General features: G+C 31.3%; 1 protein-coding gene across 2 annotated transcripts in view; it reads left to right on the top strand.

The window, feature by feature from the left end:
- The window catches only part of LOC145260567 (calcineurin-binding protein cabin-1-like), a 567,854-nt gene that overhangs the window by 370,819 nt on the left and 183,064 nt on the right, over nt 1-13,971 (top strand). For both annotated transcript variants that reach the window (XM_080118824.1, XM_080118826.1), the window contains exon 40: nt 8,332-8,566. In XM_080118824.1, coding sequence (XP_079974950.1) covers nt 8,332-8,566 — 235 coding nt within the window. The remainder of the gene's footprint in view (nt 1-8,331; nt 8,567-13,971) is intronic.

Genomic DNA, 13,971 nt, shown 5'->3' with positions numbered 1-13,971 from the left:
CGATAATATTGCTCTCCTCTATTCCATCTAAATCAACTCTATTCTTTTCAAATAGTTTCATATGTCTCCATTGCGCTTCCATCAAGTTGGTCTCTCTTACTAAGGAGGCCAACAACCATACATATTTGTTATGATGGGCATATTTTTGGATTACTTCATCCTCAATCCTTACTAAACTTGCTATTTCTTTGCTCAATCATTCCACCAACCTGCAATATGGTTGTAGATCTATCTTTTCTAGTTCATATCTTGGTCTAAGTTTTTCGTCTACCTTCATCTGTGTTCATTGTTTTTTAGTAATATTCAAAAGGGTAGGCCACATCCAGTGAACCCTACACGTGCACGGAATATGTTGAGGTCAGCAATTGCATCACAGTCCACCTCTTTAGCGCTTCATCGATTTCCTATCTTCCCTTCTCTTGTATTGTAGACTGTTTTGCTCAACCTTAATTTTATGGGCAACTCTTCTGTCACTTTACTTGCTATTTCTTCTCTTTGCAGTTAAGTTAAACATATTTTATCCTCCTCTTTCTACTCGCTCAACTCCTGCACTGACTCTGCAGTTAGGTTTAACTTGACTTGACTTTTCACTGCCATCAGGTTTAGTTCAACTCCTTTTTCCACGTGGAGACTTGTCGTCTCTCATGGCCTTTCATAAGCCGAAATACTAAACCTACACCCAACTTCTTCCCATTCAGATTCACTATTTGATTCCATCTCATCTGGCCCAATTAGAGTTGTTTTTCTTACTCTTCTTTTCTCACTTATACGTTTTGGTTCTTTTCAACCTTCTATTTTTGCCAGTTCTAGCTCATTACTATGTACCCATTTCGTTTTTCCTGCCAGATCACAAAGGACACCATCTTTATCTGCTGCACAATCTGATAGTAGGTGACCCATCTCTGGTCTAGCTTATGTTCCCTCAGCTGTAGCTTATAATAAACTTTTTTTGTTTATTCACTCATTTTTCTTTCGGTCTCTCTTTTTTCACCTGTGTGAACTTATGTTTCTTTAAGACCGTTTTATGGTGGTCCTCCATGTATTTTCAGACATGATTTCAACAAGTTGTCCACAAGTATGATCACATTGCTACCAAACAAGAATAGAAGGAAAATTTTGGGGTCTTGTTTGTAGGGAACCTAATGGCTGCTGATGCCTGAGAAAAATACAAATCCCAATTTTCCTTTTCCTCCTCGGTAAGTTTGGCCAATACATCAGCTAGGGCTCTGTAAAACGTCTCGAAATTGATGTTGCTTTGGAAGTGCTAGACTGAAGTACTTATGTGATCTGCATTTAGACTTGCCAATGTCTCTGCCAGGATTTGGTTGAGATTCACACGATCAGCTGTTCAGGAGCTCCAAACTGAGGGAACATTTTCTTCAGTTTCTATACAGTATATTAAAGCCAATTTGTTAATCAGTCGACAAAGCTCAGTATATAAAGATTACTCTGAGCAGTCTTTCCATATGACCCCGATGTATTCATCTTTTGGAATGGATAATTTGGCATGTTGGTCTCCATTACCAGGGCAGCCTTCCCCGACCTGCTATTTATCTACATGACTGACCACCTCACTATACCAGTGACTTTTGGCCAGTAATAATTCCCTATCAACTCATAAGTCTTCTCAATTCCTAGACAATCATTTCATGGTACGACTCTAATCTCTCAGTTTACCACTTCTTGGGTACAAACAATTTAGCACTTATGTGATCATCCCTTCTTCTGTATTACAAATCTGGAGGTGATTGTTGCCTTCACACTGACTCTAAGCTATTTCGCTATCAGTTTGAATCTTCTCAATGATGAGTTCACATTCTGAACCATAGATCAGGTGTTTATCTGCTATTTGGGACCATGCCTAGGAAAGGTTAACAAGATGTTGGTTTACTTTACATTTAAACTTCTGCATATCAGTACAATTAGGGAAGGGAATTCCAAAGTGTAGCTGTTTGAGGGAAGAAACTATTTGAATAGAAAGCTTTCTGTCATTTGAGGACCTCAACAGTGAAGGGATGAGATTTTTTTGCTAAACAGGTTTGTTGGGAATATGTATGTCGAGGGGGCACAAGTGCAACGAGTTCATCAGAGCACATTCCATTAACATACTTGTAAAACAGGCACAGGATCGCAATATTGCAGCGATATGAAAAGATGCAATATTACAGCGATATGTAATCCCTACAGGGCAGCTCAGATGCACAGGGTTGGGGTTGAGATGCAGCTTTAGCCAGTTCCTGTGGTGTTACCCATGTTTTCGTCTAGTGGTCGAATTCGTCTCCATCATCGTCGGTTGCTCTGCGGCCCCGCTTTCAAATCAGCTTCCAAACGTCACCTGGGCTATCGAAGAAATATATTGCATTCACAATGGCATTTCGAATTAAAGAAAAGAAAGTCAAAACTTAATTGGTTTTTCTTAACATAGAATTGATTATTGTCTTCGACTTTACAAATAATAGTTACACACTGGCCTAGTCATGCAACTTAGAGTTTTCTTTCCTTTACCAAGCACTTTATTCTTTTTCTACTGTCAGTCTACGGGGAAGGGATCAGCTGACAGAGACACATGTATTGGAACGTGTCGCAAAAGAATCTCTCTCCCTTTCCTCACCTTGTTTTATAAAAATCACTAGCTGTAACCCCCCCCCACTCACGTCTCCAAGTATGCCCACAAGTGGTGGTCAACCAAACAGTGGCCGCGCCTTTGTTCGGAGGGGTGGGGGGCAGTAAGGGCTTGTTTGGTTACCGAAGAGAAAGAAAAGAAAAATAATAAAGCGACCCTTACATTTATCCAAGCAAAAAGAAAAGGAAAGAAAAGATTTTCCCTTCTCATCTTCTTTCTTCCCCACCTCCGCCCCTTCAGCGAGGAAATAAACGTTCTCATGCCAGGAATACGAAACCTCACGCCTAATTAGCCTCAACTGGTCTTCGGGTGGTCTCTACCTCCGTCACTGGACGACATCTCTATCGGCAATCTATTAACACAGTCTGTCTGTTAATCTTCGGATTTATTTTTATGACTTATTCTGGTGTTGACACGCGCTGTGATATTCCCAGTGAGGGGAGATCATTTTGATTATCCACCAAGAAACAGACATATTCTGTTTAAAATAACATCAACCCATCATCATCATCATTAGAATTCAGCCGTGCAAATTCTTCTGAATTCGTGTCAATGAGACCACCCAGGCGACAAGCTGTTCCTTAATCAACTAGCATCGCTCGGTCCCCATCAAGTCACAGATATGAAAAGACGCAATATTGCAGCGATATGAAAAGGCGCATTCTTCTAGTCTTTCTTTTCTAATGCCATCTGCCAATATTCCAAATTCAAGTTGAAGAAAACTAAAATGTTGTTAATCAGCCGCAATGCAACAACGTGTCCAACCACCAAAAATCTACATAATACCAATATCTACCATCCTTCTTAACAATTACGGTTGGGAAACTCCAGGGAGAGTTGGACCTATATCACCACTGCTACAAGCATATCGTTAACTGCCTCTACTGATTTTCTCTTGTGAATCAGTGTTCTACACAGCCTTAATTTAATGGATGATTGCTCTTATCAATCCACATCTCTATTGGCTTAACTTGTTCCAATTCTTTAAAAGCCAAAGCTATCATGTCTCGGTTAGCTGTCAATAATCGCTTTTGCAGACACAGATGTGAAGCTCCACTCAAGAATAGTTATGTCCTGTGCAAATATAGTAGATACAGACAAGGAGCTAAAAGAGAAACTGTTTCAGGAAAAGCGAGGTTTGCTAACCTCGATATTTTCAATCAACTTTCCCAAACCGCCCCTATTCTTACCGATTCTCAAGCATGTCAATTTTCGGACAACCTGGATGTGGTATTGCTTCTCCAATAATACACACAGCTCTAATTAGATTATATTTTGATTGTTGGCATATATCATCTCAATAAACTAGACCTGTACCTCCTAAGGTCAACAAGAGCATCTGCCAATCCATAAACTACCCTTTTTTTTTCTGTCTGTATATCCGTCAGCTACTCTTGTAGTGAAGCGGGATTGCCACCATAGGGAGGTCTGCTGATTTACCTTGATTCTTTTTTGTAACTCCCAGGAAATTTTACGAGTTTTATCATACTGGCTTCATCTAACTCGGTTCTATCGTACTGGTTTCATCTAACTTGGCTCCCACTACTTCATCAGGCCATTATATTAGATTTTTTTTTTTTTACTATAGTAAACAAAAAAACATTTCTTGTTTCTCTCTTCATCTTAAAAAAGCAGAATTTGCTATGATAAAACTAAATAAAAATTGCAATGTGACAATGCACTTGAACTGGAAAAATAAGGGAACCAAAAGTTTTTTACCTCTTCTTCCTGCTGTTGTCTGTTCCTCAAATTGGTCTATGGTCTTGTGATCTGCCCTTTTTTAATGAGTCTGTCACATAGAGCTTTCTCAAACATCACCAAATTAGCTAAAAGTCATTGGTCTGTTGTGTTCCGAAAGTCTCTGTAAAGTTTTTAAACAAAATTAATTATTTTGCTTTTTGTGTTTTAGTCTTTTTCTTTCTATTTCTGTTAATTTCCTTAATTTTTCTGTTGCTTTTTTGTGTGAAAGGAAAAAGAAACCATCAAAAGAAAAAAATATTATGTTTGTCACGAAAATGTCACAAATGTAATCTGAAAATGTCACAAATGTAATCTGAAAGTCACAAATGTAATCTGAAAATGTCACAAATGTAATCTGAAAGTCACAAATGTAATCCTTACTTCCCAAGGACTATTGTCTACAGTCAGGATGGATTACAAGTTAAATGCGATCGCAAACTGCAGGATTACAAATGTAACATTGCTTAGTCTCAGGTTTTTTTAAACAGATTCAGGCATTCACTGGAAACTGAAAGTATGCATATACCGTCATAATATTTAAAAAGAATTAAATATGATTTCATAATAATTTAATGCTTTTAATTTATAGATTTACATATGTTTTTATAATAATTTAATGCTTTTAATTTATAGATTTACATATGTTTTTATAATAATTTAATGCTTTTAATTTATAGATTTACATATGTTTTTATAATAATTTAATGCTTTTAATTTATAGATTTACATATGTTTTTATAATAATTTAATGCTTTTAATTTATAGATTTACATATGTTTTTATAATAATTTAATGCTTTTAATTTATAGATTTACATATGTTTTTATAATAATTTAATGCTTTTAATTTATAGATTTACATATGTTTTTATAATAATTTAATGCTTTTAATTTATAGATTTACATATGTTTTTATAATAATTTAATGCTTTTAATTTATAGATTTACATATGTTTTTATAATAATTTAATGCTTTTAATTTATAGATTTACATGTTTTTATAATAATTTAATGTTTTAATTTATAGATTTACATATGTTTTTATAATAATTTAATGCTTTTAATTTATAGATTTACATGTTTTTATAATAATTTAATGCTTTTAATTTATAGATTTACATATGTTTTTATAATAATTTAATGCTTTTAATTTATAGATTTACATATGTTTTTATAATAATTTAATGCTTTTAATTTATAGATTTACATATGTTTTTATAATAATTTAATGCTTTTAATTTATAGATTTACATATGTTTTTATAATAATTTAATGCTTTTAATTTATAGATTTACATATGTTTTTATAATAATTTAATGCTTTTAATTTATAGATTTACATGTTTTTATAATAATTTAATGTTTTAATTTATAGATTTACATATGTTTTTATAATAATTTAATGCTTTTAATTTATAGATTTACATGTTTTTATAATAATTTAATGCTTTTAATTTATAGATTTACATATGTTTTTATAATAATTTAATGCTTTTAATTTATAGATTTACATATGTTTTTATAATAATTTAATGCTTTCAATTTATAGATTTACATATGTTTTTATAATAATTTAATGCTTTTAATTTATAGATTTACATATGATTTCATAATAATTTAATGCTTTTAATTTATAGATTTACATATGTTTTTATAATAATTTAATGCTTTTAATTTATAGATTTACATATGTTTTTATAATAATTTAATGCTTTTAATTTATAGATTTACATATGATTTTATAATAATTTAATGCTTTTAATTTATAGATTTACATATGTTTTTATAATAATTTAATGCTTTTAATTTATAGATTTACATATGATTTCATAATAATTTAATGCTTTTAATTTATAGATTTACATATGTTTTTATAATAATTTAATGCTTTTAATTTATAGATTTACATATGTTTTTATAATAATTTAATGCTTTTAATTTATAGATTTACATATGTTTTTATAATAATTTAATGCTTTTAATTTATAGATTTACATATGTTTTTATAATAATTTAATGCTTTCAATTAAAATATTTAAGTATGATTACATAAATCTAATGCTATGATTTTTAACAATTTAATGCTTTCAATTAAGTCTGTATGATAACACAATTTCTATATCATTATGTTTTCGATGGTACTAAAACAATACTTTCATTCTCTGAATTTAGTCATCTGGTCGCTGGTCATGCTGATGGTTTCTTTCCTCACAAAAATGTGAAGGGGGGGGGGGGCAGTTCCATCATTTAGCCGACAACCACTGGAAAGAACTGGTTTGTTGATGCCTGAAAAACTGAATCACTTAACAAGTTATTGATTATTGGTTTTTATAAAAAATAATTATTCACTTAAATATGCTAACAGAATGTACATACGTACATACATAGTCCATATACAAAGAAAGTTAGAGTATGTAGCTTATAATTCTTTCTGATTTAAGAAATACGTTTTGGCTGGCTGGAGTTTCTATTTACACTTGAACACTTTTTTCCTAAGCTTGTCTAGATGAAGTTGGCAATTTCTAACATTGTTTTCTCTGGGCAGTGATAAGGAAATTCCCTGATCATTTCAAACCCTTCGTTTTAATGAGCCATTATTCGTCCCCCTCTCTCATTGAGATTAATATATCTAATTCAGTAACTTTTCTATTTCTCCTCTTTGAAAACAGAAAGAGTGATGAATCAATTTCTTTTCTTTTTCTTTTTTTTTTTTATTCTCTCTCTCCTCTCCACAACAAACGAATGTTTCCCATAAAATGATTAATTCACTGTGAGAATTTATTATCAATAACTTGTCATAAACACCTTAGTGTAATGAAAAATTTTGCTTTGTCTTTATAAAGAGGAGAGAGGTATTCTTAACATCTATCCTATCAGGAGAGTTCTTATATAAGAGCTTGTGAATGCCTTTAATGTCTCTTTGTGTGTGTGTGTGTGACAATTACACATAATACACAGATATCATGTGATGTGATATACCTGTTTCTTCTGGCTTGTTCTTCTGGGTGGATTCGCCAACATCTTGGGAGCTGGTTCTCTCAACAAAGACACTTTCGTGACACAAGATGCTGGTTGTTTTTATATATATTATTTATTCACCTCAGGCGTTTTTTTTTTGTCACATCAGACTGGAGCGAATGGCGAACTTCGGCTTGCTCTGGTTCCATCTGGAACCCCCCCCTCCTCTTGAGGAGACCTTGATTCTTACATCTTGTCTCTTTCGTGTCTAGCAATCAACTCAACTAAATTTAACTAACTTTAACTAAAATTAACTAAATTCAACTAAGTTTCCCCAACCATCAGATCCGGCCTCATTTACCTAATTTCCAGTGCAAGTTTTAGATCGGTCATAGAGTTTGATCTATGTCAAATAATGACACCCTGACCCTTCATTGCACCTGCAACGTTCACTCAACTATTGTTTCCCACGATTCAACTATTGTCATTCTGTCAGCTAGAGAAAAATAGATATTAAATAAACAAATAGATAGATAGATAAACAAATAGATAGATAAACAAATAGATAGATTCTAAATAATTATTTTCTAACCGGCATTGCCCGGCGATCACATAACATTAGTTGACATTACAATCCCTAGTTTTTTTTTTTGTTTTTAATTTTTTTTAACAGCTGATCTTTTCAAGCTAGAGCTGGAAAAATTCATGAGAATCCACCAGCAAGGTCGGTCAACTTCGCCCCTAGATCCATAATGCCACAGATTGCAAGTCTGGAAGTATCACACACTATCAAAGTAATTAATAGTTTATAATGATAATAAAATCTAACTAAATAAGTCACCAAACATTTACTGTGTTCATTTCGTAATATTTAAAATATCATGATCTCTGCTTTATCGTTATTTTCATGGCATAGCAGATTTGTCCAAATTGGAAAGCATGCAAATATGTGATTCTGTGTGTCATTAGTCTTTAACCTAGTTTTTCTTTTCTTTATTCTTTATTTTACTAGAAAATATTTGCGTGACGCTGAACGTGTGTGCTTCTCACAGATGGCTTACGAATATGCCCTGGACACAATCGAGTTGCAGATGGAAGAGGTGTCTGAAGCCGACCGTGAGAGACAAATTAAATTCCTCATGGATGTATACAAAGTCTGGTATCACGGTGTCAATAAAGTTTATTTGCATGTTGAGCGAACAAATGATATATTCTTGGATGTCTTTAGAGTCATTATGAAAAACACGGTCAGTATTTTTTTAGTATTAGCTTAAATATGATTTTACAGAAAATTGAATGCTTTTAATTAATAAATATGATTTTATAATAACGTTATGCTTTCAATTAATAAATTTAACTATAATTTAATTATTTAAATTGATATATTTAAACATGATTTTATTGTAATTAAATATCTTCAATTAATTCAAATGTGACTTTAATGCGTTCAAGCAAAACTTTAATATGATTTTATAATAATTTAACGCTTTTAATTAATAGCTGTAAATATGATTTAATCATAATTTTTTTTTTTTTTAGATATGATTTTAAAATAATTTAATGTTTTTAATTAAAAAATTTAAATATGATTTTATAATAATTTAATGCTTTCAATTAAGAGATTTCAACCATTTTATAATAATAATAATAATTTTTTTTTTTTTCAAATAAAACTACTGGATAAGTTTACATAATTTTGGAATATGATATTTTCATTTCATCATGGCAACATACATCATACAGATTTTTATTTTGTTTTTGTTTTTTTAACATAATAGTACCATATCTTGTGCTTTACATTAATATATTTCAATATTATTTTTATAATAATCGAATTCTTTAAATTAAGACCATTCTAGCAATTAATAACATTTTAATATTATTTTATGATAATTTAATTCTTTCAGTTAATAACATTTTAATATGAATAAATGATAATTTAATTTTTCAATTAATAACATTTTAATATTAATTTATAATAATTTAATTCATTCAATTAAAACATTTTAATATTAATTTATAATAATTTAATTCATTCAATTAAAACATTTTAATATTATTTTATAATGATTTAATTCATTCAATTAACATTTTAATATTATTTTATAATAATTTAATTCTTTCAATTAACATTTTAATATGAATAAATGATAATTTAATTCTTTCAATTAATAACATTTTAATATTAATTTATAATAATTTAGTTCATTCAATTAAAAATATTTTAATATTATTTTATAATAATTTAATTCTTTCAATTAACATTTTAATATGAATTAATGATAATTTAATTTTTTCAGTTAATAACATTTTAATATTATTTTATAATAATTTAATTCTTGCAATTAATAACATTTTGATATTTTTTATAATAATTTAATACTTTCAATTAATAATATTTTAATATTATTTTAATTCTTTCAGTTAATAACATTTTAATATTATTTTATAATAATTTCTTTCAATTAATAATATTTTAATATTTTTTAATAATAATTTAATACTTTCAATTAATAATATTTGAATATCTTTTATAATAATTTAATTCTTTCAATTAAAAACATTTTAATATTATTTTATAATAATTTAATTCTTTCAATCAATAATATTTTAATATTATTTTATAATGATTTAATTCTTTCAGTTAATAGCATTTTAATATTATAATTAATTCTTACAATTAATAACATTTTAATATTTTTATAATATCTAATTCTTTCAATTAATAACATTTCAATATTTTTTTAGAATTTAATTGTTTAAATAAATAACATATTATTTTTATAATCATCTAATTCTTTCAATCACTAGCATTTTTATATTAAGACCAGAATACTCAAAAATGTTTGCCATTTTGTCAGCTCAAGCCTATAGACATGCGGCACAACAAATAAACATTTTAATATTTGGTTTAACATCTGTTTTACATATTGGCATGCATAGGGGTCTTACATAAAACATTTTCACATTGGCAACTGGATTATCAACATCTGTGTATAATATACTGAAAATATCAAGTTGATGCCGTTGCATGTTCATAAAAACTTCATTTCCAATGTGGCACAGAGACATTCATATTTATATTATTTCTCCAGCATAAAGAAATAATTGATTTTCGGAGAAATATTATTATATTTTAAATATACAGCAACTGTTTATGAGTCTAGACAATGGATTTTCTTTTGAAAATCAAAGACTTTTCAAAGAGACTAAAACTAAATACAATTCCCAAGTCAAATTTCTGAGCTATAATGATAAGAAATATCTTTTTAACTATGTGCACTCCATTAAAATGATAGCCATTTTGAATTTTGGAGCTAAAGAATTTTAAAACAGGCCTATTGAGACAGTAATCTTGAATTTCAGAACTAAAGAACTTTTTGTCTTTTCTCTTGAGAATACAATTTCCCAGGATTCACTATGGCTGACTGGGATAGCTTCCATACATTCATATCAGATCTACTTCTGCGTTCCATATTTAAAAAGGATGTGTCCTCTATAGTATCAGACCTGACAGAATGTTTAATTGTAGGTATAGACCGTTTCATACCCTAAAAAAAATTCCAGCAAAAACCTAACAGCCAGTCGTGGTTCTCTCCAGAATGTGCTGCTGCTATTGAGCACAGAAATCACTTTTTCCATTTCTTCCAACATAATAGATGTACTGAGACTAAAGCTGGTTCCAGGACTGCCAGCAACCACTGTAAAAAAGTAATAAAGAATGCAAGAGAGTTGTATGCTCAGTCCGTGAAGTCCAAAGTAGCTGAGCAGCAGCTTGGTTCCCACCAGTTTTGGCAAATAGCAAATAGGATCCTGAACAGAAGCATGTGCTCTATCCCAACTATCATAAATGGACCTGAGGTAATCTTGTCAGCATCAGACAAAGCCAAATTCTTTGCCAAGAACTTTGCAGCTAATTCTACCCTTTGCAACCAAGGCTGCCAACCTCCAATATTTCCTCCTGTATCAGAAAACACGTTATGTGATATACAAATATCTGTATATGATGTTGCTAAGCTAATCAAAAACCTTGATTCCAGCAAAGCAACCGGCCCTGACGATATTCCACTTATAGTACTCAAAAGACTTCAACCAGAACTAGCACCCATACTTACAAAACTGTTTAAACATTGTCTTAAGAAGAATTGCTTCCCATCACCCTGGAAAATTTCATCAGTACGCCCTGTATTTAAAAATTCAGGTGATCAGTCATCTCCCTCTCAGTACAGGCCAATAAGTCTCCTGTGCGTCATGAGTAAGTTGCTGGAATATGTGTTAAAGAGAGAAGTAATCAACCATCTCAGCAAAAATAACCTTCTTGGTGACATGCAATATGGTTTCCATTCTGCTAGATCTACAGCAGATGTGCTTACAGTTATATCTCATAGGATTAGCGAATCTCTCGATGGGGGCTACCTTTCTAGGGCAATTGCTCTTGACATATCAAAGGCCTTTGAAAGAGTATGGCATAAAGGTTTACTTTACAAGATCTCCAGCTACGGTATAGCTGGAAATGTCTTCTCAATTATTAAATCATTTCTCTCTGATAGGTTTATAAGAGTAGGGGTTGATGGGCAGAAATCAGAAGCTCTCAGTATTAATGCTGGAGTCCCTCAGGGATCCATCCTTGGCCCAACTCTCTTCCTTATCTACATTAATGATCTTCCAAATCACATCCTTACATTATTCGTAGACATTTATGCTGATGACACTACTATCTATGGTAGCACATCTAAGACCGTAAACGACCAAGTTCTCTCTGATTTTCTCTCTGATCTTGAGCAAGTGGTACAATGGGGAAAGAGGTGGTTGGTTACTGTTAATGCATCTAAAACCAAGCTTTTATCTTTACATAATCAACGCTCTGATCCCCATCTGGCATCAGTTGAAATGAATGGCTCTCGTCTTGGGGAGGCCTCATGTTTTGACAAGCTTCTGGGCTTAACCGTTACTCCTGATCTTAAATCGAACACGTACATCAAACCTGTTGCCAAAGCCACTGGAAAAATGGTGGGATCCTTCTATTCATTAAGTAGATATCTCACTGCTGATGCAATTCTCTATCTATATAAGAGCCAGGTACGTCCAAGAATGGAGTACTATTGCCACATTTGGGCAGGATCTGCTAGAAAGGACTTATCCTGCCTTGATAGAGTTCAAAATAGACTTCGTAGGGGATGTCCTTTTCTCTTCCCTGCAACCTCTTTCACACACAAGAGATGTTGCAAGTTTGTCTCTGCTTTATCGTTATTTTCATGGCAAGTGCCCGGCTGAGCTCCAATCTATGGTTCCCCTGCTCGCCAAACTTTCACAAGAAACACCCGTCTAGCAGAAAACACTATCACTAATTTCTCCCACTCTTTATTTGTGCCTAAACTTAAATATAGATTCCATGAGCAAAGCTTCTTTCTTAGAACTGCACACCTATGGAATTGCCTTCTGTTTTCCTGCTTTCCAGCTGACTACAATATGGTTATCTTCAAATCTAACGTAAACAAGTTTTTGATGAGCCGTTCCATATGTTATAAGTTAACAAATTTACCAAATTTCCATTACTAACGATTACTATATTGTCCAATTTTTTAATCCTTATCCTCGAGTAGCCTCTTGGCATTGATAAGTGGGGGTGCCTATGTAAAAAAAAAAAAAAAAGAAATTACATTTGGACAGCAGCCAGTTTTGTTTTTTGTTTTTAGATTGAACAAACATTTTATCACATTCTCAAGAATATTTTGTTAAGCATTAATATTTAGAATGATCAATTCCATACAATCACTTCCAAAATTTATCTCTATATATAATAAAAGAGGCATGGTTTTTCCCCTCTGCACCAAAATACCATAGGTTTACAACAACAGATGACACATGCAAATTTATTATGTTTACGCTATTAGCCATTACCTTATTTAAGTAAAGAATGACATTTTAAACACATTAATTCATAATGAAACTTACATTTATCCCTAGGAGCACCATCATCATCATCATCAGAGGAAGTAGTTACGATTTTAGCCCCTATTTGCTAAGTACTACTATCGTCACCCACTTACACTGCATATTTATACTCACAGGAGACTTATTTTTAGACCCTTCCTACGTAATTGATCCATTCCCTATTACATACAACATTTACCTTCCCTTTTTCCACAGTAAAAATACTAATGCCTCCTCGTATTTGAACCTCACATTATGATTGGCTGAAACTACCCATTCCAATATTTATGGATTATTGAAATGATTACATTCCCTTTAACGAACACAGCACCACCTTTCCATTATAGCCAACTATCGCAATCCAACAGTTTGCTTTGTTCTTTCCGTTTTTTTCTGGAATTATTTACATTCACATACTTTCCGTTTCATTATACATTTTTTTTTACTAAACACGGACTCAATTTCTTTACATTTCTGATCTTTATCGTATCAGGAGAGAGGGAGATTAAATCATGGTATTGCCAGAGAGAGAATTAATCTCATTTCTTAAACGCATTATTGCTTTATTTAAATAAAATAAAAATACAAGATTAATTCAATTCAGTTTGGTTTGGTTTGGTTTTACGGAATATCAACCTTTTTTTTCTTTTTTTTTTGTGGAATAGATATTTTAATTTAATCAGTGAGTCAAATCAGACTTTTTGCATCATTAGGTGAT

This window comes from Euprymna scolopes, chromosome 36 (genome assembly GCF_053919585.1).
Source record: "Euprymna scolopes isolate OS-2025 chromosome 36, ASM5391958v1, whole genome shotgun sequence".
NCBI classification, from domain to species: domain Eukaryota; kingdom Metazoa; phylum Mollusca; class Cephalopoda; order Sepiida; family Sepiolidae; genus Euprymna; species Euprymna scolopes.
The sequence above is the reverse complement of the archived record's forward strand: the minus strand, read 5'-3'. Positions and strand labels throughout refer to the sequence as shown.